Genomic DNA, 28000 nt, shown 5'->3' on the forward strand with positions numbered 1-28000 from the left:
GCTCGCGCGGCCCCCCCACCCCCTCCCTCTCTCCCGGGGAGAAGTTGCGCCACAGAAAAAAGCCCATGCGATGTACATGCAGGAATCAACTTGTTGTTTGTCGGCCCCTGGACAACACTGTCGGCGTGGCAGGAGCGCTTGTCGGGCCATTCTACCCAAAGCGCTCACACAAGGCTGAACGCGCACAACGGATCCGCAACGACCAGTGTGATCAAGGATATCTGCTCAGAGCAGGACAGGCAGATCGGTCAAATGTGAAAGCTTTCGCCCCATTCCTCGCTTCTCGCACCAGTTTGTTCTTGTGGACCTGCTTGCGCAGAAGAGGTAAAGAGAACCTTTGTCGTCGAAGTCCACAAAACGAGGTGAGGGTGGGGGATCTATGGTATGCGGGACGTCTAAGGGTGCCGAGCCACAGAGAGAGCAAATTCGGGTGACGCTGCCGACATGCCGGGGTCAGGTGGGGAAGATGGATGGCACTCGTTCTCGCTTAAGAAACCAAGGAAATCAGCTGGAACCACCGTCCCTGTATGCTAAGGCAGCCCGAGTCCCGAGAGAAGCGAGGGTGCAGACCGTCCTAGAATGCAGAAGCCGGCATGGTTGTCGTCGTCGTCGTTGAGGGTACGTGCGGTTGCGACATACGAGGCATTTGTATTGAAACTTGCCACTGTGCGCGGCTTAACCCAGGGAACTGATCTCTGTGGTGGCGGCTGTTGGGTTCGATGAGCTCCGAACTTATCTCTGTGGTGGCGTCTGATGGGTTCGATGAGTTCCGCTGACGCAAGTGAGCTGAAGAGGGGCAAATGCATGCGCTTTCGGTAGTGTATTTGCTAGCGACGATGTCGCCAACTTCGGTACACGGGGAGCAGGACGCGCCGTCGTTGGGATTTTTACGTGGTCGACAACTTCAAATCTCGGCTACCCCGCTTGCGTTGGACTCTATCAGCTCTTGCTTGTTCCCGACTGCCACAAATGGTGACGAGCTGGAGGCATGCCGAACATGCGACTTGTTGATTAATCGATCGGTCACTCTAGCATGGGGGCTTGTATGCACGCCTTCGACTTCGGAGGTTCACCGAACCGAACTTCCAGACGGCCGCCGTGGCATGCACAAGTGGTTCAGTTCGCGTGTAAGCGAGTGTCGGAAGCTATTTCGATTCCAAATGCGAATCAGGCGTCGTGCATGCTAAAAGTTCTGGGTCGCGGATGAGAGGAAGGCACCGGATCCTACGTATTCTTCTGCGATGAGCGATGGGAAGCAAGCATCCAGTCCAAGGGGCTGGTTATCGATGCGAAGCTCTCATACGCCGCGCGCCAAGAGAATGGGAACATGTCCCGCTGCGTTGTCTTGTCGACTCGCCAAGCGGGTGCACAAGGACATCTGACAGGCGCTTTGGCGCAATGGAGCCCGACGACATCGGAACAAGTTATAGACAGGAGGGGCTTGCGTCATGTTTGGCCTAGGCCTGAGGTGCACTGGGGTCTGGCGGTGCGAAAACGCACGGGATGCCGTGCACGGCACCGACAGCGCGAAGACGCGTCCAAGCGCGGTCTTGCCTATTGGCCGGCCGCAACACTGGCGGCACTGATCAGAGAGACCAGAGTTCTCAGCCGCCACGGGATCGGCAACAGATCAAGCGGCGCTCATGCGCCTGCGTGCAACCCTCGGCGGAAATCGAGATCCATGCGCTCTGCGGGAATGCGCTCTGCAGGTTGAGGATGTGTGTCATAGGGTGCGCCCCGTCTAGAATGGTGCATCCCATTATCCTTGGCGAACCCTGCTCCCCCCCTTCCCCCCCCCCCCCCCCCCCCCCCTCCCCCGGCGGCCCCCCCTCCGACTCAGAATTGTCTGCGCTTGAGGGATGCATTAGGAAAATCATGAACGAACATGCCGGTCTCTCAGGAGGGTCTGGAGGGAACGACGCTGTGACAATTCCAAGCGCGGCACATTCCAAGGGTGTGCGAAGGGTGCTTGAGGCGCGTCGGTACGTGCGAGAGTAGGACTTAGGCAGAGTCCCAAAGGGCGAGCTCTGCAAGTTGAAGAGGCGTCTGCATTGACAAAGCATGCATGGTGGACACCTCCTTCAGAGTGACAACAAGGTAACTCGAAATATGGAGGCGAGGTAGCGCCAAGACGCCGACATGAACATCCAGGTCCCAGGATGGAGCTTGTGCTTGCGCTTGACGATAACCATCAGGGGTTGGGAGGTAAAGCGGCCAACCACTGTGGATAAAGTGCACTGATGACTGGCAGCCTGCGCGGAATCGGATGCAAAACTCTTGGCGGCGGAACTGCCAAATCCGACGCGCCGAACAGCCGTGACTCAAGCCGCGGCTGGTTCAATCAAGGCACCACTCACTAGACTCACCAAAGGCTCGGACAACCGGGGCGGAGGTGTATTTTGAGCCAAATTCGTGCATGCTCAATGCCGAGCTCGATGATTAATGGGCAGCGGGCCTGAGGCGGACCCGACACACGCCCGTGTGCTGCACCAAGTGTAGGCAGAACTAGCAATAGGACCGAAAGTGCCACAATGATCCCGTAGACGGCTTTGGGATCAGAGACTGACACTCACGGTGGGATGTTGTGTTGTTTCGTCCCCGTGAGGCTGAGAGGCGGACGCGCCGAATTCCAGCCATTACTAGCGGGGCGCCTCCTCTGAATTGCTCGACCCCAAGTGGCAAGCCGGATTGAATTGATTCGCACCATGAGCCAAAGCAAGCATCTGTCGTTCTTCAACACGCCGCAAAAGATAGCCAGCCTCCCCGCTCCGCATTCAAAATGTATTCGCAGCTTTCCAGAAGCCTCCCGAGGTCCAACGTGCGGGGGCAGCAGGACTCTCACACCCCCAACGTGCACACTGCTGACGATGGCATCGGGTATTCTTTTGGAAGAACAGGAAAACTCCAACTGTAACCAGGCACCAGAGCTTGAGCTTCCGGCACGCTGGAGTCAAGCCGTAACGGCAGGACCCCTGCCCAAGAGACTCTCTGGGGTGGTTGTGACGGTCTCCAACTGGCCGAGCGTATCGGGCGTGCTCCGAGACGGCGGTACTTACATGAGGATTATGCAAGTCCGTAGGGAACCAATCTCTCGCATACGACTCCCCCGCATACAACGGTGCATGCACATGCTCTTTGCTCTCTGGCCCACATTCCTGCCGGCCTCATTAGATCAGATGCTGCTCTCATCGTAGGTACGAGTCCGCGGGTCGAGCGGAAGCGGCCATAGGGCCCAGGTCTTTGTTGACCGACCATCCGTCTAACAAGAGCTCATCATCCGTCCCGTGTCTTGCGCTGTACCACGCGGACGATGAATGGATCTGAAGCTGGGGAGATGGGGAAAGCGCCGCGGCGGGCTGGGATGGAGATCTTGTTGAGATTGTGCGGTGCCAAAGCAGAAGAGAGATGGGTCTCCGGGGTCCGGTGGACCTGGCAGATACATAGTACGCCCCCTCGGCGCGCGGACGGGGACGAGGGAGAGGTGGCTGTGCCGCTGTGAGCTGGGTTGTACGTTGTGAGGTCGGCGTCATCGGGTGAGTGGGACTGTCAGGTGGCGTCTCGTCCCGTGGTGGTGGCTATGAGCCGGGCATAGCTGTTCCCGTAACGGTGGCGTCGGGGCGTCACTAAGGGACTACATTGTCTAGCAGGGTTTGGGGTGAGCAGAGCTCGCGAGCGCAATCAGCGCACAGAGTGCTGGCCGTGCAGGGCTCCAAGACAAAGTTTACACGGTAAATGCTAGCTCCGGGTTCGCGGCACTGCTGGGTCCTGGCTCAGGTCGGCAGAGTCGCCAGGTCCGTCTTGATCAGGGAAAGGTGCCAGTAGGGCCAGCAGGGGGAATCCAACCTCTGGCACCAACAGGGAACAGGCAACTCGAGGACGGGAGTGCGCAGCCAGCACTCCCTCCCACTCCATTGCCTTCAGACCCTAGTGGCCGTCTTCTGCCTCAGCTGTTCAGCTGCTCGTCCTCCGTCTACCTCTGCTCATGTCTCCTCATACCGGACGCCGCACGCCATTCTCCTGCCCAGTGCAGACTTCACTGGATCCGCAGCCGGTGTACGCTCCGGTCTCGATCGACACCCAGACACGCCCATGCTGCCTTTAAAGACATCTCTCACACTCTGGTCGATCAAACCCCCCCCCCTCCTCCTCCCACACCAAGCAAACCCATCCGACCTCATACCCCCTTCTCATCTTTGTCTCGAACAACTACATCAACTGACTCCTACGCTCGCCATTTTCTTGCTGTTCTGCTTCACATACCCGCCTACATCACCTCGCCTGCAACCACATCCTCTCTCCCCCTCTCGACGTAGAAAGCCCGCTTCGACCTACTGGCTGGGCGAAGGATACGAACGCTCACGGACAATCATCTGGACATTATCAACACCCATCTAAATCATCTTGCCCGCCATGTCTCGCAACCCTACCCACCCCGCGTCTCTTCTCCCGCTCTCCGAGCACAACGCTCACGTCGTCCACACCCTCAAGACCCCGGCGCCACAAGAGTTCTATGGTGAGTAGTGCACGGGCCGGGGTGTCACACACACACACACACACACGCCCGAGCACACACGCCGTCGATCATCAGTCTAACGCGCACAGACTACATTGCTCAGCGCTGCGAGCAGGTCATCCGCATCGAAGATGAGCTTCCATCACCACCAGCCTCGCCTCGCTCCCCGACCTCAGTCGCCGGACACTCCCGCTCGAATCCCATCCCATCGGCTCAGTCGACCTCTGGTGCAACCGCCCCACGATGGTGGGAGGCTCCCCTTCCTCCTAAGGACACCAGCGAGTCTCTCCCTTCGCTGGCCGACTTTATTCGAGGTCTCGTTGCCCAGTCAAACGTCCAGATGCCGACCCTCGCCGTTGTCCTTGTCTACCTGGCCCGCCTCAAGGAGCGCCTCCCGCCAGTCGCTCATGGTATGAAGTGCACCCGCCACCGCGTTTTCCTGGCTGTACTCATCTGCGCTGCCAAGTATCTTAACGACTCGAGCCCTAAGAACATGCACTGGCAACGCTATGCGCGTTTCTTCGCTTTGGCCGAGGTCAACCTCATGGAGAAGCAGCTGCTCTATATTCTCGATTACAACCTCGAGGTCGACGAGCCGTCGCTTATCGCCCATCTCACCCCCTTCTGGGCGGTCCAGAACCGTCTCAACGCCGCTCGCTCGGCCGCTCAGATTCATCAGGCCAACGTCTACCCCGCCGCCTCGTCGTCATCTGGCGCCTCCAGCCGCAACCCCATCTCGCCTCCCCTCACTCCCCCAACCAAGCAGAATTTCTCTGGCCACATCCCGTCATCACCCCGCCTCCCGCTCCTCCCAGCACCAGCATCCGCACCACGGTCGCACTCGTCGGACGCTCTCCGCCGTCACCGTGCCCACCCATATCCTCACCCTCCTCCCACTGTCGCCTCGACCTCGTACATGCCAACACCTCCTAAGCAGGGTGACTCTCCTGGCGACTACTTCGTGGAGTCGCACGGCTACTACCACCACCAGCACTTGCCCCACTCGCAGGCTTCGATGGCGGCCCTCGCCTACGCACGAGCTCGCCGCGCTCTCGAGGCTGCCCCTCGTCCTCTTTCACGCCACCCATCTCCCCTCACGCACTTTGCTCGCCTCCATCTCGATGAGGAGGCTCCGGGGCTGGTTCCGCGCCGCGATTCGGAAACCAGCACTTGCTCGTCGTGCTCGTCACTTGCCAGCGAGACACCCGAGCTTTACCAGGACCCTACGGTTACCGCATCCAACCTCGCTCGCCGCAGTGCGGCCCATCCTTTCCCCGACGACACGTACCTGACTGGGTCGGGGGATGTGTCGCCCTCGTGGCGCAAGCTTGGCCTCCGGCAAGCCCAAGCTATCATTGCGCCCCGGCGTGTCGCATGACGGTACATAAATACACTCCGTACTGCTCAGCGCCACTCAGCGTGCGTCATCGGGTCGGGCTTGAGGGCATCACGAGGATCTTGAAAGGATCACATCTTGGGGACCTGTTGTTGTAGACACTGCATTATAGAACCGGACTCTTCGTCATCACGATAGACACGCATATTCACGTTCATGCATCCCTTGGGACCACGCTGTTTAACGGTATTGCGGCACTTAGTGGTGTGGTGATTGTGCAAAGGCTGCACCAGGCGTCGAGAATGAGGGCGGGCAATTAGCGGGACCTCGCGCATGTATCGGACGGCGGCGGGAGATCATGGCCGTGTGAAACATGGCCGCAGCGGCAACCTGAGTGGCACCGCGATGCCCGAGCCACATGCGCAGCGGAAAAGACATACGCTGACCGGCGCAGCCCATTCATGTGCTCATTCAACGCTCTTTGCCCCGATCGCAGTCTAGCACGATGCATCCGGTGATGAGCCTCGGATGCTTGTGACCGCGCGGGAAACACGGTAGACCATCTGAGGACGGCAGCCACGGTAGGCTGCGGTAAATGCCGCCTTACCGCTGCAGGTCAGCGGGTTTCGGGACACCCGCCGACACCACAGTGTGATCGTCATCCACAACATTCATTTTGCTCTGCCGATTCGACCCGCCCATCAATCCCTCCTCGCCACGACGATCCACAATCCTCAAAGCCTAGGTCAAACCACTTTACGATGAACCGTATCCCTGTGGTCCTTGTGGGTGCTGCGCTCTACATGCAAAGCGCGCCATGAACTGACACGACAACGCGGCCCTTCTCCTATGTGTGGGTTCGTTGCATCCGTCTCCCTCCCTCACGATACGCCTTCCGACAGACTATCGATGACATCGAGTACGTCCCGCACAGACACCGCATGCCGGGAAATGTCCCCATGATCACTTTGAGCTTGTGACTGTGGGGCTCGCCTTTATCCAGAGATTGCGACGACGCCGCCTCCGACCACTTCCCTGTCCAGGCCGTTAAGTGTCTGGTCCTGTAGGCTGACATGACAGGTATCTCCTCGATCAACTGGTGGGTACTCAGACGACCGGCGTGTGCTCGAGACGGGTGAGGCAGCGCAGGGTGTCCCAGCAGGCCAAGCCGGGCGCGGCGATCATGACGTCGACGCGGGCGACTGGACGTGCGTTCGGAAAAGCCACGGGAGGGGCTAGTCGGGGGCGCCGAAGTGGCCGACAGCGGTGCTGGTGCGGGCGCGGCCATACGTGCGCGCGCGCCTGCAGGGCTGGGGAGCCGGAGTGGCTCATGTACCATGTGCTATGTGCTGCGGGCTCAACTCGGGAGAGCCCCGCTGAGTCGCAAGCTGGTGTAGGCACGAATGGGAGTGCGCAGGTGGTTCTCCCGAGCTACCAGTGTCGGACCCCGCATTTTCGAGAACGCCACTACAACCCGTCCAGCAATCCCGCGAGCTTCGGGCCCTGGCAGTTTGCATCATCGACGAATGTCTACGCCGCGCTGATGATGACTTGATGAGTCCCCGGTTAAAGCACGTTCCTCTGTTGCCACAGGCATACCCAGTAGCGTTGGTTGCACAGGCACGCTCCTTACCTCCTCTGAGAGACTGCGCGCCAAAAACCGGTAGGAGCTGGAGGGGAGCACCCTCCGACCTCCACATGCCTGTCCGAAGTATGCCAGCCGGCTAGTAGTCTGCTCCTGGCACGCACGGTCACTTGCGCCCCACGCCGATCCTGCCGATCCTGCCCATCAACGCCGGTCAACCCATGATCTGCACGTTAACCCTGCAGCCGCCTCCATCGGGTGACGAGGAGCCACATGTCACACAGCTTCGCAACAAGCTGCGCGAGGCCCTAACCGCGGTCAAAAAGGGCGCCGAGTAGCGCTTGACAGCGCCAAGAGCAACTACATAGTTACCGAGCAAAGAATGCATCTCGTCGGGTAACCTCCGCTGATCAGAACGCGGAGGCAGCGTCCATGGTAAACGAAGTAGTGTAATCGATGATAGCTTCGATCGGCCCCCGCCAAGGCAGAGCATCTATCGGAACGATGCCGTGAGGCCGTGAGACATGCCCTTTGAGTGCACAAGCCAGTAAAGCTACCACTACTTCTCTACAACGGTGCACTAATCACAGTTCCTGTTGAGCACACCATTGGCGCCGGAGTCTGCCGCACTGGACGGATGTTGATCGATCACCAAACCCGGTACCTCAATGGAACAGCTGCCGCACACTGCCGCTACACTTCCACCAAACCTTGTCCGTGGCCGTGGAATCCGCCTTCTAAACCATAGCCCGGCCCTCGCCACCCCGTATGTCGGGATCCCCATACACAATTCAGGAAATCCGACGCGCTGAGCAGCCACTCAATTCAACGAGACGCGACTTAACGCGCAAGCGTGTTCGGCCGTCTGTCTCACACGGCCTAAACTCTATGCTCTGACAGGTTTCGCAAACACCGCCATCTTCGGTGCATTCCTCGCACGCACACAGGGGGGCCGAGGTAGTAGCGCTATCCGGCAACCCCGCGAGCTACGCGTTGACTTGCTAGCAATACATCGGGAAAACACCGGTAAAGCTCGTCGCTGATGTCTCGGTCTCAGTTGATGCCACAACGATTGTATCTCATCCTCTTGCAGCGCTCCGGAGCGTTACCAGCTCAATGAACCTGTACGAGACAGGCACAGTGTCATCGAGGTCATCTACAGTATCGTGGGAGAAAGTATGCTCGAGACGTTTGCGGTGACATCTTCGTAACCGGTGCCCGAGCTAATATCCATTTCGAACCTGTCCGAAGCTGTTCACATGCGACTAGCAAGAGGTAGTCACTGATGCCGTACATCCCCGTCTATCCATGACTATCTCGTCACTCCCATCAACGTTGTTTAGCAGTTATACGCCACAGCCGGAGGGGGCCATGTTCTTGGCACATATCACCATCTGCTCACGTTTACCGTACTGACAAGGTGCTCCGAGCGACTGCTCCGAGCGACCGCTGGGCGCCCTTCATGTGCTCACAAGGCTGTACGAAACAGCGTGACCAAAAAAAAGATACCCCATACCCATGCAGGAACAGACCTTGTCGGCATGTACTCGTCACGCAAGGAATCTGGCCCATATGACTCCCCATGTGACATGTGACATGGATACTCAAGACCAAGTTGTCCAGCTGCGAAGATTGAGCACCCTGCTCCCCGAGACAGGTCCCACAACCCTGACTGGGAACCCAAACTGTCTCTGGTGATATGTACGTTATCCGTGCTGGTCAAGCTTAATTCTTCCCGCTTCCCTCATCAGCCTGCCCGGCGTACGGTGGTGCCTGGAGGGCCTCCACTCTCCCTGCTGATATTTCCTCCTTGTTACATCCTTTCTCGACCTCGGCAACGTCACACTTTCTCCCCTTCACAGCAAACGAAAAAATTTACCGGCGAGTGACCGATGCCGTGCGAGGAGTGATGATTTTCGGAACATGGAGGGGCGAGTGCATTGGTAGGTGGGGTGACGTGGCATTGAAGTGCTGGGTACGCCCTGGCAGGTTACTTGCCCCAGGGAAAAATCAGAACGTCACAACCTCTTGATAAGCTCTACTGGTTCAACTTCTTGGCCCCCCATGCCGTCATATTCCAAGCCGAGCAACAGGCCGATGAGTGGGTAGTTTGCTAATCTATTCCAGTCTGCATTCTCGGGCACAAACAGGCATGACCAAACTAGCACAACGGCATGATGGCATGGCGAAGGGACTCTGCCTTAAAGCTCCCAATACGTCAGCTGTGTGCTTCCGTAGAAGGCTAACGTGTTGTGGCCGCGCCGAAAAGGCTGTGTCTTGGGCTTGTTCGTGTATGACAGAGTTAGTGACTGTGACACAGGCCCAGGCACGAGTCCATAGCAGGAACAGGCTCCTTCGGCGCACCTATTGACATGGTCGCACAATTTCGAAGCGTCAGAAGAGCCAACCCAACGCGTTTACTGGAACTGCAGTCGAGACGGACGACGCTCGTCCGACACCTTGGGAGGGTGCCTGCCGTTCTCTCTGCCAAAATCCGATTGCTTACGCGCGCGGCTCGGCAGCATAGGACCGCCCAATGACCGCCCAAATGAACACATTCCAATATTATATGAGTTGCCACGCAGCTCGAGAGCGCCGCCTCGGAGGGCACTAGGCAGAAATGGCCTGCTCCGGGTCCCCTCCGGAAAAACGCCTCGGACGTATGCGCTCTTGTCAGTGGCCGAAGGCAACCTCCTGAATCACGGCGCCCGCCCGTAGGGCCCAACAAAGTCACTGAACAAGGCCCTCGACCTGGTGAACCGGTTTCGGGCTCCGGGCGTGACGGACCGTCACGCCGCAGCCACCTCCCCGTGTCGGGCCCGGCGACCGAGCGTAAGCGTAGTTCAGAAGATGGACACATGGCTTTACTTCCCCGTTTGCTCGGCGACGGCCAAGGCTGTGGCATGGCAAAAGCCACGCACGTCATGCTGCTGGTTGCGATTTCGCTGCCACACTTTTACCGCTCATCCTCAGCCGGGACTCTCTCGTCGTGCTATGCTGCGCTTCCGCGGCTGGTGTCGCATGTCGCAGCTGTAAGGGAGCATTTTACCCGACTCGGAGGAATGGATGTTGGGGCCGTTCGGAGGAACGCATGGGAGCTGGCGTGAGAGGAGTGATCGCCGGGGTTGCCTAAATCAGCACGGAAGATCGTCCCTGCGTGTCTCAGAGCCCAATCAAGTGAATTGTTTGGTCATCGTCGCATGAGGCATGTGGACAGCCGCAAGTTTCGGCATACGACGGGTGGATGCCGGCAGACCAGTGCATAGCTTAGCTTCGGCCTCGGTCTTACCTTTTCCAGCATACCTCATGTGGGCTGTGATGCCGTTGGACTCTTCCAGGCTTTAATCCCGCGCGAAGGTAACGCCTGATTAATCTTCGAGAGACACTTTACGCAAGACACTGCTTCCACTTGGAAGACCTCGGCTGAACATGAGCTCTGGGAGTAGCCACAACACTACTCACCTCAATATTCATTGCACGGCGGTCACGCCGCTCCACGGCCAGTGAGGGTCTCCGCGGCAGATATCGCCCGTTTGTATCCACATCCGCGCTTTCCGCGAGCAGGCGGGGAGATTAATTCGGGAAACCCGCAAACAATATCTTGAGTCCAGACGTCGACGGAACAGACAGTCGCTGCACGTGTCCGTTCGCATACCTCCCAGTCCTAGCAGTCCTGACGATCGAGTTCTAGGCCTGGAACCGCCCTCACCACTCGATTGGAGATAGAATAATAAGTGGGACTCAAGGAGAAGAGGAAAACGCGCAGGTATGTCTCGTGGTTACAAGCTCGGCTGGGTACGCCTCATGCGCCGTCATATCACCTAAATCTGTCCTCTTCAGCGTTGAGCTCTGTTTTATTTTTCACATGATGGGAAGACCTCTCCAAACTGTAGGTGCTGGTGCTTCGTGCCGGGCGCCAGAGCGGGTCACTGTCCTGAAGCAGCGGAGGTGATGGCATGGAGTATTATGTACCTGACGAGCATGTGTTTCCCGCGTCCCAATAGTTTCTGCGGCCTCTTATCTCGTTGCGGTTCTCCGACCGTCTCTGCCCTCACGGAAGAGCTACTGGGATTTGATGGGGCCCATTGACTAGCACCTTGCAAGGCCTGGCCTGGAGAGTACAGAGGTAGGCAGATGTACAGGGCTCTCCTGTCCATGATGACGGTAAACGCCACTGTCCTTATTTGAATGGGGTTCGTCAGTAACCTTAAGAACCAAGGCGGTAGCAAGCTGCACTCAACTGTACTGTAATTTCTCCATGATTATCAGCTCAACACGCGATACTCTCATACTGGTCCGATGAGAATGAGGGGAAGATCGAGGTCGTTCTCCCCCCTTCTCCCCAAGCGGACGTCCCAAATCTCAGTTTGGCCGTGTCTTCCAGCAATTCTCACTGGGACTCCGATGGTGATAATTAACGCAGTGACGTGCACGGGCCACAGCAGGAGCCATATCATGTTTTCGCAGCAACGGGGCAAGGTTTCACTACACCACCGAATGGAACGTGTGTGTGCTGATCGAAGATTATACCATATGGGGAAGCCGACGGCAGAAGCCTGATGATCTGGACCTGTTGGATGTGTTGTAACCGAAGCGCCTCCTGGTATAGAGTATGGCGCGAGGGGACCCCGTCTGCTGAACGGTAAAAACTCCAACTCAAAGGCCACCCTGTCGATCCCTCCTCCGCCACCAGTGCCAAAAAGGAGTGACTCAACACCTGGAGCGCCACTCAATCTATTATCTATCAGATCGCAGTTATCGGTAAGAGCAAGTAGATCAGTTTACCAGTGGCGCCTCGCAGCCCCCTTCACACACTGTCACCCGTCGTGTCTCGGTCGGTTAGTGCCATGCCGGATCGTGTACTGCATCGACGAATGTGCAGAAAAATGTAAAAGAGAAGTCCACCCCATCCCCTACGACCCCGGCCTCCAGAAACTTGGCAGAAACTTGGCAAGTGATCATGAAGGGGACGACGACGGTTCGACTGTGATATAGGACATGTGGGGACCCCACATATACGGAATCAAATTTGGACCTCCACTTTCGCACCTCCACCGTCCAGCATCATCGAAGAGTTAGGCGCAATCCATGTACCTCCTCTCATCACTTCATCACTCGCAGACATGATGTCGGGTGACTACGACATTCCCCGGGCCTCAAGGATTAAACTGTGAGCTCTGTCTCCATCAGCCGTCTGGTCGTATCCGCAGCTGGAGGCATACCTTGGCTGCATTGTTCAGTTGCCACTCACATCGACACACGTACTGACGCCCAGCAAAAGCACTGCCGCCGAGATCGCATCTAAAATTTACGACCAGGAGCGCCGACGTGTTGAGAAGGAGCGCGAGCGAGTTGCTCGCGCAAACGGCTTGCCTTACGACCGTAAACGAAAGCGTGACGACGCGGCTCGCCGGCGGCGTGAGTACATCGACGACATGGACGAGGCCTTCGAGGATGGCGGGCTGTTCGGAGACATCTCATTTGGCTCGGCTCTTCCCGGATTCTCAAGTTCGAGCGGGCTGGGGGGCATATCTGGGTTGTTCTCCTCTGTTTTCGGAGATCGGACGTCGCACGTTCGCGATGTCTTTGAAGGGCCGCCGCCGATGGGAAGCATGGGACCCGAAGCGTACCGCGCCTACGTGAGGGAACAATTTCGCACTGCGCAGCGAGCTCAAGACGTAGAAGAGGACAGGCGGCGTGGCACGGCGCGTCGCGAGGCGGAGGAGGCCGCGTACCGCGCGCAGCGAATCGAGGAGGAGAGAGAGGAAAGAGAAGCGAAGCGCCGCCGCCGGGCTCACGCGGAGAAGGCCGCAAGAGAAGCGCAGGATGCCGCTGCCGAGGCAGCCGCATTGAGACGCGAAGAGGGACTGGAGCAGAGGGCCGAGCGCGCGCGCTGGCGGAAGCGATGTACGGCACTTTTCGACAACGAAGTCGTCAGCGTGGAGCTCGGCTTCGCGGACATCCCTTGGCCCGTAGCGGCCGCCAAGGGACGAGGATATAGCATCGTGCTCAATTCCGAGGACCTTACAACGGATAACGTGAGGCGCTTCCTCTTCGCGCTGGCCGATGACGAGGGTGGAGACCGCCGGAAGGTGCTCCGCGAGGCAATCCGTTTGTTTCACTCCGACCGCTTCCACTCGCGCGTGCTGCCGCGCGTGAAGGAAAGTGAGCGCGAGCGTGTACGCGAGGGCGTTGAGGCCATCGCGCGCGTTCTCACCGACCTTCTATCGGCCACGTAGGCCCTGATGGATCGGACCGCGCGGCACGTTCGTCAACGGATGTATCTCAATCCAAACCAGCCACCTCAATAATACCAGGCCTTTATAAGGCCTCAGCTTGCGCATACTGCTCCAGTGTTACCTTGCGTTGTCCACAGCGGCCTGCGCCTTTGTCACCGTCACCCCTCGCGGCCTGTACATGTCAAATTGATTGAATAGACGTCTGAAGATGTTGCAGCTCTTGCGATGATGGGGCGAACTCGTTGGGTGAGACTCGCCACCTTCCTCGCCACTCATCGTTCTGACCGCTGCAGCTTCAAAGTGCACAGCTGCGGAATCAGCGTGGCCGTTACTTTCATCTTCACTCACTTGCTCATTCTTCCTCCTCATTCCCCGTCCTCGCCGCTTTCTTGTTCATCCTACACCTTTGTCAACGCCCTCGTTCTCCTTTGCCTCTCCCTTCTCCTCGTCCTACGCCCTTAACCCATCCTCCAGCAGTTCTGGCCTCTGCCCATTGAGTACGCGGCCCCTGCCTCGTAACTGGTACTACCTTCCCTGAGGAGTAGCTGATCCAGGTCCTCCAGCTCCAGGTTGAGCAGTCAGCCGGAGCAACATGGGCGACATTGGCCCCCGGAATGTCAAGCGCCCAGCGAGGGCGATGGACTTGAGCTCGTCTCCTACACCAGACAGCAGCGAGGACTACTTCACCTACACGACGGCCTTACCTATTCCTGTGGCCACGTTCATTTCGCCTGCATCCTCTCCGCTATCCGACTCCCGTCTCGGCAAGTTACCCGACCTCTCCCGCAGTTCTTGTCAAGAACGACCGTCCAAGCGCCACTGCCCAGGCCCTGTGTCGGCGACACCTCCTCGCTTTTCATCATACTATGTCTTCTCGACAAAGAACACCGCGGCCCTGGGGGATCTCTTGTCTTCGCCCAGCAATGTTCCTAACGAGGTCCAGTCAGCGAACACATGTCTCCCTCCGAGGAAACAATTGTCGGGTCCGCCCGCCACGAGGCGGGCACCTTTGCCACTTCATCGCTTAGCGCGCCCGCCAACACGCGGCCTTTTCAAGATGATGGCGACGGATGACTACTGCAGATGGTTTCAGCGCTGCCAGGACCTCTACAGCGAAGAGGACTACGGCGATGACCTGTATCGCGGCGACAACAACGACGAATACTTTCACGGCGGTGACCTTTACGAAGACGACGAATACTTTCACTACGACAATGCCCATCGCTACAACTCCTCGGACAATCCTCTCGTCCTCTACACGAAGCCTGTGGTCCCTACTCTCGGGGTCCCTGACATCCCTTGGCCCACTCGCCCATCCGCTCCCTCCAAGTGGGGCATGTCCAACGGTATGGAGCTTAACAACGTCACCCGCAGGAACGTCGTGATGTTCATAACATCCTTCGCTGAAAGCACGGGCAAGGACGTGCGCGAGGTCGTCAGCAATGCACTCTGGCACTTCGATCCTGACCGCTTCGACGATATCGTCCTCCCGCGCGTCTTTCCCGATGACCGCAAGTGCGTGCAGGATGGCGTCGTGAAAGTGTGGCGCATCCTCTCCGACATTCTCGCGCATCCCAAGATAACTGAGCTGAGCCTCCTGGAAGCCAACGTTGGCGACAGACGGTTGTGGAGTGCGACTCTCTTTGCCTCTTCCAACTCCCCACGCTGTCCTCCATCATAGCCCCAGCCTCCCTGTGCAATTCGATCAAGTTCCAGGCCTCAACGTTGTCATCCGTGTTTTGTTAGCGTCTCGTAACGCCGTACTCGCCAGTCCGTCCAGCCGTCCCAGTCCTCTCCGTTTTGGTTTACGATGGAGTATATAGATAGCATATGTATGGTCCCATGCCTAACCTACAGCTTCGCGCGTGGAGCCTCGACCACGATTCCCTCAATGAGCGCATCACCCACGAGCTTGACGGCCTCGCCCGCCATCCCCCAGCTCGCCTGGTAGCCAGCGGGCCCGATTCCATAGGCGTGAACGACGGGCACGCGACGCGAGCCGCCGAAGGTCTTGTCCTCGCGCTCGAGGCGCGGCCCTCCCCGGCGTGATGGGCGGAAGCCGACACACTCGCGGATGATCTCGATGCCCTCGACCGTGCCGTCCTTGCTCAGCTCGGGGATGCGCGCAAGGCAGTGCTCGAGAATGGAGCGGGTCATGGCCGGGTCGGGTTCGCGTACAGTTGAGCCGACCTGGGGGTTAGCATGCGTTTCGTGAAGGGCATAGCGATGGGCACACTGGAACGGGCGTTGCGTCCCAAGTGTGGGCTGGTAAATTCACCTCATAGCAGCCGCCGCAGATGACCTGTCCGCCAGAGTTGGGCCGGGGGATGATGTACGTGCTGCGCGTGGGGTGGTTCATCGTGGCGTCCATCACGCAGCGCTTCACCGGCGCACGCACGACGACGATCTGCCCGCGGATAGGCTCGACAAACTCGTCCCTCACGTCCTCCAGCTCGCCAGCGCCAAGCCCCGTAGCATTGATGACCGCGCGCGTGTCGGGGCGGACGGCGTCGCGGAGCGCCTTGAGCGTCGCGCGGCGCAACTTCACGCCCAGCGCGGTGCACTGCGCCCCCAGCCACTCGAGGTAGTGCGGGCTGTTCACAGACACCGAAGTGAACGTCACACCCACGCAGCCGGGCGGACACGACTCAGGGCCCAGACGTGTGTAGTTGTCCGCGACGCCCGCGTACCAGTGGTTGTGCAGGCCGGCCTCGGAGGACGCGAAGCGCGTGATCGGCAACGGCATGGCCAGGCCCGAAGGGATCAGCGTACGCAGCTGTTCGCTGATGTCAGCGGCCATATGCGAGGCTTTGCACGCGTTTGAGTTCCCTCGCTCTCCGGAGCCCCCACTATCGGCCTCCTCAGCGCAGCACGCCCGTGCTGTAGCCCGGTGGCGTATGGCGCTGTGCACCCGCCACCTCAAGTCCCCACCCATTTCGCCACACTCTCGCACTCTCCCACCCCGTGAAAACTCACAGTGTCTCAGCCTCCCACTTGCACACGCGCGGGTCCACGCCAAAAGGACACCAGTTCGCACCAGCCCACGGGCTCGCCCAGGCCTGGTCGAGGCTATCGCCGGGCAGGTTTCTCGCGACGACTTCGACGGCATACCCGCGACGGGCGAGGAGAAGGGCGGCGGTGAGGCCAATGACTGGTGTCAGCAGGTGTGAGAAAAAGGGGCCCCCAGATGGACGGGAGCTAGAAAGTAGGCCAAGGGGCAGGGGCCAGCGAGGTAGAGGCCCACTGAACTGAGGGGTATAGTCTGACTCGCGAGTATAGACTCACCACCACCGCCGACGACAACAACGCTCGGAGGCGTAGGACCACGGACGGAAGCCATTGCAGCGCGTTACAGTGTGAGTTGGTGAGAGTGTGAGAGAGCGAGAATGCGCGGCTGAAGGAAAACCGCGCGAACATATGTCCACCGAGGTCGGTTGTGGACAAAGGTGGGGCTTTGCCCGCTGCCCGTCCTCGGCATATCGGTCAATTTCGCACCACCCTGTCTGTGCACAGATCCACGCGGCGAGCGGGCAGGCGGGCAACGGCCAACGAACAATGAGGCACAGAGTGCATGGTCCGCTTCTGTCGAGCTCCGGCCGCGATACTGCCTGTTCGACGGAGAAGAGGTTGCGCGATACGGCCGTACCTATCCGTCTGCTGCCTGCTGGCTTGGTGTTGCTCGCGGCGCTCAAGGCGCGCGGTGTCGCTATTCATTTCATAATGGGTCTATATGATCATGATAAGGGAAGGATAAGGTAACGCGGGCAGTCAAAATCTAGTAAAAGCCAGTGGGGTTGGGCATCATGCCCATACCCGTCGGCTGGCCCATCATGCCCCCGTTCATCCCCCCAAATCCGCCGCCGCCTTGAGGTCTGCGCATTAGCATACTGATTGGCGGTTGCGTATTGCGAAACTCACCCTGGACCTCCGATCAGCAGCCGACCACCGAGGCCGCCCATGATGTTCGTGGACTCCTCCTCAGCGGGCTCGTCCTTCTTCGCCTTCGCCTTGAGCTCCTTGAGCTCCCTCTCGAGGTTGGCGATCTTGTTCGACGTGTCTCGGGACTAGGGTCAGTTCCGACACGCATCGTTCAACTCACCTGCTGGAGGGCGTACGGGCGGGTGTAGTCGCCCAAGCCATACCTCCAGGTCATCTCCTCCACGAAGTCGGGCCGCACAAACTCGTAGCACACGTAGGTTGCCGCTGCGAACGCATCCTTGTTGCCAATACCAATGAAGTACGCGCAAAGCTCCTCAACAACCGCAGAGTCCTTGCTCGCTGCGGCCGTCTCGAGAGCATCCCGCCACAAGCGGTCTGCCTTCGAGATCGACAGCGACTCTTCCCACTGATGTTAGCTCTCTGTCGATATGCATATAAGCTCACCTTTGAGGTCTGACGGTAAATCAATGCTGCGATGCGCCTGAACTCGAGCAACTCGTGCTTCTCCAGTCGCTTCGCCAGCTTGAGGGCATCGTACTGGTCGTACTCCTGCAGCGAACTCCTCAAAGTGACGTGATCCTCCTCCTCAATCAGCAACTCGTTGTACGCCTCGTTGACGACGGCGAGGTTAAGCTTCTGCGTCGCGATGAGGTACTGCTTGGCAAGTGGGAGGTTGTCCTCGTTCTGCAGAATCTTGATGACACGGGCGTGGTCAAGACGGGCGGTCATGGCGGAGAGCAAGTCGGGAAGAAGCATTGGCTGGCGGGCAAGGTAGAACGACACCGCCTTGTACGCAATCTCCATGTTGGCGACCTTGACGATGACCTTCTTGAACTGGTCGTGGTCCCACTCGCCAAGACGCTCCATCATCGCGAGAGCAGCATTGTCAGGCTCGTCGTACACGATGTAGAGGTAGACGAGCTCGGGCCAGAGCGCCGCCTGCTCCGTCGCGCGGATGACCTTCGGGATGTTGAGACGCTGCCAGAAGAGCTTGAGGTGCTCCATGAGCTTCTCAGGCCGGTACTTAGCGTACAGCACAGCAAGCTCCGTAAACATGCCCATGTGGGCGCGCTCGAGACCAAGACCAGCCTCCATGAGCGAGATGGCCTCGTCAAAGTAGCCGTTGCGTTGGTAGAGGTCAAGAAGCGAGTTGAGCTCCTCAGCGTGGACGATGAGGTTGAGACCACAGATTTGCGCGAGACGGAACTCCTTCTTGTCCACACACGCCGCGTTGACCTGCTTCCATACCTGCGTGTTGCCGGCCTTGCGGGCAGCGTCGACGGCAGACTGGTTCTCGCCAAGGTAGATGAGAGTGGTAGCAAGACGAGCCCAGTTGGAAATGGACGAAAAGAGAAGCTTAGACGCCTGGTAGAGGCCATCGTCAAAGCACTTCTCTCCGACCTGGAGGACGTCGGCCACATTCGTCATCGAGAGGAACTCCTCCATGTCGTGAAGACGGTCCGTCTTGGCGTACGCGTACGCGAGCTCAGTGTCGATCTTGGGCTCACGGGCCGTCTTGCGGGCCATCTGGAGGAAGCGGATGAGGTCCTCGTGCTTGCCAGCACGGTTGGAGATCTCAATAACCTCCTCAAAGTTGGACGGGTCCTCAGCCTTGATGTACGAGTCGATGGAGTCCTTGATACGAAGACCGTCGAGCTGCGCCTTGGCGAGGCGGCTCCACACAGCGGGCTCGTTGATCTTGTTAGCGTAGGCGTAGCCGCGGTCGATCGAGACCATGTGCTCGACAAGGACGTTCATGGCCTCGGCGTGCATGCTGTGCTTCGAGTAGATCGTGAACGCCTCCTCGTAGAGACCAGACTCGGTTGCGACGCGGGCAATAGTGTCGACGTCGTAGCCCTCGAGCTTGTTGATGTAGCCCATGACCTTGCCGCGGTCGTTGCGGATGGCCGTGAGGAACATGAGGCTCTGGAGCGACTTGTTGTCGCTGAAGGGCGAGTCCTCGAGGATGATCTTCTCGAGAAGCTCGAGAAGGGGGCCGTGGAGCTCCATGTGCATGAAAGCCTTGACGGTGACCGAAACATCATCAGGGTCGGTGCACTCCGGGATGGCAGTGGCAACGACCTGGTCGACGAGAGCGCGGCGGTGCATGCTCTCAGGATTGAGGACCTGGGTCCAGAGGTCAACATCACGACGCTTGACAAGGTAGCGAGCCTGGTGCTTGTACATCTGGTTCTCGTTCGTGACGTGGATGAGCTCATCGTCACAGAGACCCTTGGCGTAGGCAATGTAGGCGAGGTACGGGTCGCGCTTCTCGCAGTACTTGCCGATGATAGCAGGGTCGTAGAGGTTGTTCTCCTTGAGGAACTTCTCGGGGTTGTTGTTAGAGTCGATGGCGATCTTAGCCACAGCGTTGTAGACGGCATGGTCAGTCGAGCCCTGCTCGACCTTCTGGTTCAACCATGGGAGAATGAGCTTGAGGCGGTTGCGCTTCTCGACCTCCTCGACAAGCTCGTCGACGGGGAACTCGCCAGTGACCGACATCAGCAGGTTCTTGATCGTCGACTCATCGCAGTCGACGTCAAGGAGACCGCCAATGACCTGGGGCGTACGAGCGGCATTGACGCGCTGCACGTAGATCTCAATGAAGTTTGTGAGCCCGTTCTGGTAGAGGTAAAGGACAAGGTCGTGGACAAAGTCGAAGCGGTCGCACACAATGATAAGAGGGAGCTGGTCCGAAAGCTTGGCCTCCTTGAGGTAGTTCTTGACCTTCTCAGGGTTGTAGTAGTTGGACTCGCGGCAGATGCGCTCGACCTCGCGGATCTGGCCAGTGCGGGTGGCGGCCTGGATGTACTTGAAGTGAACCTCGGGGTCCTCCGAGAGGTTGACAATCGAGCCCAGGTAGTAGTAGAGACCCTCAGAGCTCTTAAACTGCTCGAACATCTCGATGAGCTTGACGGGGCCGAGGAGGTCCGAGTACTTGGTGGCGATCTGAACCACAATGGGCAGGTTCTGGCGGATGTTAGTCTTGAGCATCTCGCGCATGCTCTCGAACGACTGCTCGACAGTGAGGCGGCCAAAGTAGTCGACGAGCCACTCGGGCTTGAAGAGATTGGTGTGCACAACGACACGCTTGATGTCGTTAATGTCCTCGTAGTGCTCGAGGGCGCGCTGCATGAGGCCAGCCTTCTCAGCGAGGTTGGCGATGCGCGGGCGGTCGTAGTGAGTGAACATTTCGTTACCGAGGATGGCGTCGGCAACCTGAGGGGCGTTGACAAGGTTCATCTCGAGGAGACGAGTCTGGAGGTGGCCCTGCTCGGGCTTGTTGTCCTTGAGGGCGTCCAGGAGGAACGAGGTGGCCTGCTGGATCATGTTCTGGCCCATGAAGATGTCGACAACACGGTCGAGGTCGACCTTGGAGGCGTCCTCGTCGTTGACGAGCTGCGTGGCAAACTCGGTGGCCTTGTCCGGGTTGATGCGGACAAGGTGCTGGAGCAGCGAGACGTAATCAGGCGTGTAGCCGACCTTCTTCGAGTAGAGAACAATCTTGTCGAACTGGCCGAGCTCGGCGAAGCAAGCAACAACCTTGTTGGGCACGTTGGCGCGGAGGTAAACCGAGAGCGCGAGCTGCATGTCGACCTGGCGAACCATGTCACCAAGCTCCTCGCTGCACTCAAGCTTGTTCTCCTTGAGCCACTTCTCGAGGAGCTGTTTCTTGCCCTGCTGGATGACGGGGCGCGTGAGCTCAAGCGACTCGTGCTTATTGAGCTCGCCCTTCTCGAGGAGGATGCCGAAGTACTGGAGAATCGGCGAGAGAGTGCCAGGCTGGGCGAAGAGCTTCTTGAAGGTCTCGATGGTCTGGGGGGTACGCAAGATACCGCGGGGCGAGTTGGCAGCAATCTTGGCGGCGTCGCCGTACTGTCCGTTCTGGAGGTACCGCTGGTACTGCTCCATGATCATGTTGTCCGCACCCGGGAGACCAGCGCGTGTCGCGAGCTTGATCGCCAGCTCAGGGTTGTTCAGCGAGCCTGGCGTCAGTTCAAAGACTCGTGGCGGCCTGGAACTTACGCTGAACGTAGGGGACGAGCGTGTCCTCGTCGACGCTGACGCTAAGAACCTGGCCCTTGCGGTTGACGCCGATGATGCCGTTCATCTGCTCGTAAGGGGCAGTTGTGAAGATGGTGTCGCCCGAGATGCGGTTCATGTAGATGCACTGGCCAGTCTCAACCTCGTACAAGTGGATAAATCCAAACTTGGTGACGAGATAGATGATGCCGTGCTTCTCAGAGACCTGCATCGCGACGGGGAAGTCATTTGTGGCCTCGGGAGGGAAGAAGACGTCGACGGCCTTCTTCGGGAAGGGCGGGTTGGGCGCCTGGTGACCAATCTCAACAACATGCAGCTTGGCGCCAGTACCGGTACGGACAGCGAAGCAGAAGAGCTTGCTCGGGCTGCTAGCTCCATCCAGCTTGAGCTGAGTGAAGGCAGCGGCATGGCCCTCGATGGGCTGCGAGACGCCGCGCTCGATCGAGTAGAGCTGCATAGCGCCCTTGATCTTGAATGCATTTGACCCAGGCTGACCCGCAGCGGGGTTGGACGAAATGCCGATGAGGATAAGCCACTGGCCATCGGTGGATACGCGATAGTTGATGATCTGGTTACCGTTGAGGGAGGCGTGGCGGTCAAAGATCTGGCGTTAGCTCGGCCAGCCCAGTTTTGAGTTACCTTCTTCGGCTGCGCCTGGCCGTTGATGACGTCCCAGTGGTAAACGTGCTGGTCAGTGACCATGCCGAGGGTCGAGTCGGTGATCCATGTCCAGAACGACACGTCCTCGTTCATGACGTACGAGCCAAGCTTCGTCTTGGTCGCAAGGTTGAACACCTGGAGCTGGCGACCGGCTGCGCGTCAGTTACAGCCAGCGCTGGCGCCTACCCTTGAGCGCAATGATCTTCTCCTTGGGGTGCATGATCGCGGAGTCGGCGGTAACTGAAATCAGCGAGTCCGGCGTGCTGCGCGTGACGTACTTGGCCTGCGCATGACATTGTTGGCATCTGCGAGGTCGACGATAACGACCTGGTTCGTGTCGTTCACATTCTCTCGGCTGCGAGTTAGCTTGATGCGAGGGAAGGAGAGAGCCGCCTGTGCACTTACACGCAGATGAAGTGGTCCGACTCGAGCGTTAGCGTCTGGAACGAGATGCTCTGGGGCTGGATGCCCAGCGCGGTGAGCTGGGATTAGCGGTGTCTCGGCGATCGGCACGGCCGGGTAGCTAACCTGGACATGCTCGGTGAACTGGGGTCAGCGCTGCTTAACGGGCAAGGCGTACGTTGATCGGCTTGACGTCTGCCATTGCGTCTGCCTGCGGTGTGTGTGCGCGGTGCGCGAGTGGGATGCCGACGTGGAACGAGCGCGAGGCACGAGCTGTCGGCGGGGTAGAGGGGAAAGAGGACGAAGAGGAGCGCTTTTGAGAAGCCCGCCGAGGTCTAGAGCGGGGGTTCGCGGGAGAGGATTAGGAAGGGGATGGGGAGGGAGGGAGGAGGAGCGGAGAAGTGGTGGTGAAGAAGCGAGATGTGTCGAGGTGGAAGCCGGTTTCAGCGACGAGCACAGTCGTCGCGTGTGCGGTGACGCTGGCGTTTCAGGGTCGGGGCCTCCACCTCGCTGGGCCCCTTGACATGAGCACTGGAATCGCCACAGCCTCGGAGAAGCCGGCGATATGTTCGAGGTGGAGGTGGTCCACCTCTCCGCTTGCTATTCCGCAGTCCGAACGCACAGACCGCGTTCTCTTCAACCTCAATACCTTGAACAGCCAGGGATCGACACGCGCGCGGGCGCGGGGGGCCGTGAGACGCGTAATAAATGCTCGTGAGGAGATCTGAATTTATGGCGGGCGTGCCATTTTTGGCCCGCAATCAATGGCGTCGGGTCTCCACAAGGCGGCGCGTGCGGCAGGTAGTGTCGGATGAGACGGGGCCGAAAAAAGCAACCCGAGTTGAGCAGCGCGTGGCCCCGGGGGATGGGGGGGGGGGGGGGGGCAGGACAGTGGGCCGTGGACTGTGGGGGAGGCGAACATGAAGAGGTTCATCAGACGTGACCAAAGCACAGCCGCATACCACGATTAAACCACGCATGACTGACCCCGCAGCCCCGTAGACCGCCACACCGCGCACTCCGAGGCGGCCATCACTCCCATTCCAGCTTGCTCGACGCTCTTCTCATCGTCATCTTCTCAATTCTCACGTTACAGTAACCTCCCGCCCGTCTTTGTCTGCGCGTTATTCGCCTCGCGCCGCCCTCTCCAGCCTCTTCCACACTCCCTCCCCACACTCCTTTACTTTACTCATCTCTCTCTCGCTCAGACTGGCTCTTTTGCCATGCTGAACCGCCACCCATCGTGAGTATCCTCTGGCCTCCTCACTGTGCACACGCTTCAAGCAGGGCTCACCATAGTCCCTACTTTCCAGGTTCCGAGTCTCGCGATGACCTCAAGTCGACTCTCGCTCCTTCACCCAAAATCACACGCTACCCAGGCCCACTCACCGCGACCGAGCCAGAGATCAAGTTGCGTCCCTCATTCTCCATCCCAATGATCAGTGTGACGCGTGCCGAGACCGACGACGGCCACAACTACTCATCCTCGCAAGGAGGGCATACCAGCAAGGCGAATGAGGCGCGCGCGGCCGTTGAAAGCGTGCAGAATGTGCTTGAGGAGAACATCGCGGGGATAGACGAATGTGAGTGACGGCGTTGGGGAAGAACGAAGCAGAAGCAAAAGCGACAATGGCAGCTTTGCGGGAAGGCGACTCGGAGAGCGTGGGGAGGCGGGCTTTTAAGGAGGACGCAGCGCTTTCAGTGGTAGCAAGAGCGGGGAGGGAGAGTGTGTCGACAGCCTCAGACTGACCCCAGCCCCGCCATCATTCCGAAGCCGACGCCGAGGTCGCCCTCTGGAACCATGGTATCGCAAGAAGGTACTATCCATTCCTGAGCGCGCTGACGGCAGTGGGTTATTATCGGAGGCGCAAGCGGCGTCATTGTCGTCGCGATCACTGTGCTGGTCGTGGTCATTGTTGTGGAGACGCGCTAGCACAGCGGTCACGTGTGTACATATGTACGATAGACAGGAGACTCGGAGATCTATGGCTGGGTGTATCGTAAGGCATTATAGTGATCCATGAGCAGCATGTGAGCGTGTAATCGGGAGCGTACCCCGCCTCCACTCTCGCGCCGCGCCGCGCGCTGGACTCTGTACATGGCAAAGGCTACATGCTGTAGACGAACAGCGCGTACATGCCGCATCTAAAGTCGTCTCCGCTGATCCGCAAGTCCGCAAATCCGCAGCTCACAGTCTGGCGTCAGCTCCACCGTCGCCGGCACCACTCACGTGCTCACACTACTTCTTCCTTCTAACATTGTACTTCTCCACCGCCTCGTGCGTACTAGGATCCGCGAAGACGCGCGCAAACACATCAATACTCCGCTTGATGCCGTCGACATGGCTCTCGTTCATCCACGCCTCATTAAGCTCCTTCTGCGCGGCCATGACGACGGGTGTAAGCTCTGCGACTTTACCCAAAACCTCTTCGCCCGTGTCCACGAGCGCGCCCTCCTCGGCATAGACATTGACGAAGCGCGCCCCGAGCTCCTCGACGGAATATATCTCGCCGAGAAGCAGCATCTCCTTCGCCATACTCAGCCCGACGTGGTGGCGGAGCAGCGCGGCGTCCACGACGCTCGGAATGCCGACTTTGGTCTCGGGCAAGCCGACGCGGACGCCGGGGTACGCGATGCGCAAGTCCGCCGCGAGCGCCATCTCGAACGCTGCGCCGAGGCAGTATCCGTTGATGAGGACGGCGGTGACTTTCGGCGAGAGGCGGAGCGCGCCGACGGCACGCCCGACACGCGAGATCAGCGCTTTCGCCGCGCCCGTGTCCAGGCCCGAGAAGGCTGTCGTGTTCATCCCCGCGCAGAAGGCGCGGCCGGCGCCCGTCACCGCAATCGCGCGGATCGCCGCCGGCGCTTCTTCGACCGCCGCGATGAACGCGTCCAGGTCTGCCGGCGTTAGCGCGTTCAGCTGCTGCGGCCGGTTGAGGGTGATGAGGCGCGTCGGGCCGCGGTCCTCCACCAGCAGCGTCGAGGCGGTAGATGAGTAGCGCGCTGAGAGGGGCCGGGCGAGCGGAGTGGAGAGCGCGCGGCGCGCGACTAGGGCGATCATCCTGGGTGAGATGACTAGTGCTAGAGTTGAGACAAGAGGAGATTGTGAGTGGGCTGTCGACGGTAATCAATGCCGCCAACGCCGAGTCGGCGATCGCCGATCACACTTCCGCTCGGGGCATCGCGCAACGAAATCATAACGGGCAGTGGTTGTGCTCTTGCATCTTCGTCAACAGAAGGCAAGCAGATGGAAACCAAGGCTCTACATCCAAATTCTGTATTACATCAATGGCGCCGGCGCCAACGCCGGTACCTCCCACTTCCTCGCTGCTTGGGCCCGCTCACTACGTCTCCTCGACGAGCCGCAACACACCCACACTCTCCACATGCGCTGTCTGCGGGAAGAGGTCGAAGCCGCGCAGGCTTTCCAGCACATAGCGCCACTTGCCTTCACCGCGCTTCTCGCTCTCGCTGACGAACCACCCGATGTCGCGCGCCTGCGTGTGCACATTGCACGACACATACACGGCTGTCAGGGGGCGGAACTCGAGGAGCTGCTCGAGGAACGGCGTGTCGCAGCCCTTGCGTGGGGGGTCGATGACGACGCACGAGTGGCTGCCCGCAAAGCCCGCCTCAGCCAGCCCGCCGAAGATGTCCTCGGCTTTGCCGCACAGCCACGTCGTCTTGTCCCCGAGCCCGTTCATCTCGGCATTGGCCTTGGCCGCCGTGATCGAGTCCTGGCTGATTTCTACGCCGGCGACGCGCTCGAACTCGGGACTCAGCGTGATCCCGAACAGCCCGGAGCCGCAGTATGTGTCGACGAGGTGCGTGGGGCGCTTCGATGTCATGCCGGGCGGGAAGATGGCCGCCTTGACGTAGTCGGTGAGCGGGATGAGGATCGAGTTGTTGTTCTGGAAGAAGGAGCCTGCAGCAAAGGAGAACAGGAAGTCGCCAACGCGCTCGTACACCTGCGCCTTGTGGTTGGTGATCGCGACGTGCGGGATGTCGATGGGGGTGGAGGGGTCGAAGGGGTGCTCGGCAGTAGGAAGGGGCTCAGGAGGCGGCAACGAGTCGCGCAGAAGGAGCGTCGCGCCGCGCTTAAACGTCGCAATGGTTCTGATGTCAGCTTATGGCCCCCTCCAGTTAGAGCACAACATACTCCCTGACACGCTGGCGCTCCTCCGTGAGCTTGGCGTTAAGCACGTCCGTAGCAATCACGCATTCCTCAATATCCGCGACGCGCCCGCCGCCGATTGTGTTGAATCCGATCTTGGGGATCCAAGCAGTGTTTGCGGCATCCTCCTCGGTCACGGCTGCGCGCACGGCCTTGGGCATGGCATCGAAGTGTGGTGTGATCTTCGTGCGGTACGCCCACTGCTTTGGCGACCCGATCGTGTCCAAAATCGCGGGCACCTTTGCACCATCCAAACCAGAGTAGCGTTGGTACGCGAGGTCAACGGTCCGCTTCTTGTGCTCCAGCTGGAGCGCGTACGGCACGTCCTGCAGCTGGCAACCACCACTGATGTTAGCGTCGTGCCTCAAACAGCTGGTTGAGGCCCAGCGCGCGTCTAAGCACGTCTGCACGCTTGCCCGCGTGCAGCTTGCACACTCACCACAGCCCAAAGTACTTGCACCCCGCCCCGGGGAACTTGCGGCGGTCGCCCTCGCCACCACGCAGGTCGTCACAGTACTCGAGCGTCTCGACGTAGTCCGCCACCGAGTGGAACCGGTCGTGCTTCCACACCTTGGCGCGGATCAAGTCGCCGGGGTGCGCCATAGGCGCGACAATAGCCCACCGCTTGCCGTCTTTCTCCACGAGAGAAATGCTGTCGCCTGCGGTCAGGCATCGTGCGCATGAGCCAAGCGAGTGTCACCTCTGCCCACGCCCTCACGGCACTCACCATTGCGGCCCAATGCCCCAACCCTCAATTCGTAGACCGTCTGCAGCTCCAATCCCTCCGGCGCCGCCCACTCGCTCTCGTCGCCGCGCTTCAACACGCCCTCCACATACTCCTTGCCCAGGAAATCCGCAATGTCGTGCGCGAGAATGTCGCCGTGGGAGTATGGGTCGGGGAGGAAACGCTTGTTGCGCTTGCGCTTCGCCTTGCCTTGCTGCGGCTTATGCTGTGGCTTGAGTGGCTTCACGAGCGCCGCGCCGGCCTGGGGGACGCCGGGGGCGGTTCCGTCGGCCGCCGACGATCCGTTGAGCGACGGCTCGCCGTCGGCGCGCACCTTCTTTGGGGCGGGGGAGCCGGTTGGCGAGGGGATAGTGGACATGGCGC

General features: G+C 59.4%; 9 protein-coding genes across 9 annotated transcripts; 4 read left to right on the forward strand and 5 right to left on the reverse strand.

Annotated features, from left to right (window-relative positions):
* Nucleotides 1–4410: 4410 nt before the first annotated feature.
* On the forward strand, nucleotides 4411–5891 carry COLE_05082 (uncharacterized protein; the record flags this gene model as incomplete). Its single annotated transcript, XM_018426026.2, has 2 exons — nucleotides 4411–4513; nucleotides 4603–5891. 2 exons carry the CDS (start codon nucleotides 4411–4413, stop codon nucleotides 5889–5891), a joined length of 1392 nt encoding a protein of 463 aa, XP_018278094.1.
* Nucleotides 5892–6696: 805 nt separating this feature from the next.
* Nucleotides 6697–7188, reverse strand: COLE_05083 (uncharacterized protein; the record flags this gene model as incomplete). Its single annotated transcript, XM_018419307.2, has 1 exon — nucleotides 6697–7188. The coding sequence occupies one exon, from the start codon at nucleotides 7186–7188 to the stop codon at nucleotides 6697–6699; it is 492 nt and encodes a 163-aa protein (XP_018278093.1).
* Nucleotides 7189–12557: 5369 nt separating this feature from the next.
* Nucleotides 12558–13673, forward strand: COLE_05084 (uncharacterized protein; the record flags this gene model as incomplete). Its single annotated transcript, XM_018426738.2, has 2 exons — nucleotides 12558–12604; nucleotides 12710–13673. The coding sequence occupies 2 exons, from the start codon at nucleotides 12558–12560 to the stop codon at nucleotides 13671–13673; spliced, it is 1011 nt and encodes a 336-aa protein (XP_018278092.1).
* Nucleotides 13674–14265: 592 nt separating this feature from the next.
* Nucleotides 14266–15354, forward strand: COLE_05085 (uncharacterized protein; the record flags this gene model as incomplete). The annotated part of the gene is made up of 1 exon (XM_018425432.1): nucleotides 14266–15354. The coding sequence occupies one exon, from the start codon at nucleotides 14266–14268 to the stop codon at nucleotides 15352–15354; it is 1089 nt and encodes a 362-aa protein (XP_018278091.1).
* A 170-nt stretch (nucleotides 15355–15524) lies between these two features.
* COLE_05086 (uncharacterized protein) lies at nucleotides 15525–17013 on the reverse strand (the record flags this gene model as incomplete). Its single annotated transcript, XM_018423459.2, has 4 exons — nucleotides 15525–15863; nucleotides 15952–16456; nucleotides 16650–16824; nucleotides 16959–17013. 4 exons carry the CDS (start codon nucleotides 17011–17013, stop codon nucleotides 15525–15527), a joined length of 1074 nt encoding a protein of 357 aa, XP_018278090.1.
* A 435-nt stretch (nucleotides 17014–17448) lies between these two features.
* Nucleotides 17449–22920, reverse strand: COLE_05087 (uncharacterized protein; the record flags this gene model as incomplete). Its single annotated transcript, XM_018423458.2, has 11 exons — nucleotides 17449–17545; nucleotides 17592–17737; nucleotides 17773–18018; nucleotides 18057–21598; nucleotides 21639–22260; nucleotides 22296–22468; nucleotides 22503–22556; nucleotides 22595–22671; nucleotides 22722–22798; nucleotides 22845–22862; nucleotides 22897–22920. 11 exons carry the CDS (start codon nucleotides 22918–22920, stop codon nucleotides 17449–17451), a joined length of 5076 nt encoding a protein of 1691 aa, XP_018278089.1.
* A 1021-nt stretch (nucleotides 22921–23941) lies between these two features.
* COLE_05088 (uncharacterized protein) lies at nucleotides 23942–24651 on the forward strand (the record flags this gene model as incomplete). The annotated part of the gene is made up of 4 exons (XM_018423023.2): nucleotides 23942–23961; nucleotides 24018–24301; nucleotides 24474–24535; nucleotides 24568–24651. 4 exons carry the CDS (start codon nucleotides 23942–23944, stop codon nucleotides 24649–24651), a joined length of 450 nt encoding a protein of 149 aa, XP_018279362.1.
* Nucleotides 24652–24957: 306 nt separating this feature from the next.
* COLE_05089 (uncharacterized protein) lies at nucleotides 24958–25779 on the reverse strand (the record flags this gene model as incomplete). Its single annotated transcript, XM_018423022.2, has 1 exon — nucleotides 24958–25779. One exon carries the CDS (start codon nucleotides 25777–25779, stop codon nucleotides 24958–24960), a length of 822 nt encoding a protein of 273 aa, XP_018279361.1.
* Nucleotides 25780–26062: 283 nt separating this feature from the next.
* Nucleotides 26063–27995, reverse strand: COLE_05090 (uncharacterized protein; the record flags this gene model as incomplete). The annotated part of the gene is made up of 4 exons (XM_018423021.2): nucleotides 26063–26834; nucleotides 26878–27237; nucleotides 27332–27551; nucleotides 27620–27995. The coding sequence occupies 4 exons, from the start codon at nucleotides 27993–27995 to the stop codon at nucleotides 26063–26065; spliced, it is 1728 nt and encodes a 575-aa protein (XP_018279360.1).
* Between the last annotated feature and the right edge of the window lie 5 nt (nucleotides 27996–28000).

The sequence above is a fragment of the Cutaneotrichosporon oleaginosum genome (assembly GCF_008065305.1).
Source record: "Cutaneotrichosporon oleaginosum strain ATCC 20508 chromosome Unknown ATCC20508_contig04, whole genome shotgun sequence".
In the NCBI taxonomy this organism is placed as follows: Eukaryota; Fungi; Basidiomycota; class Tremellomycetes; order Trichosporonales; family Trichosporonaceae; genus Cutaneotrichosporon; species Cutaneotrichosporon oleaginosum.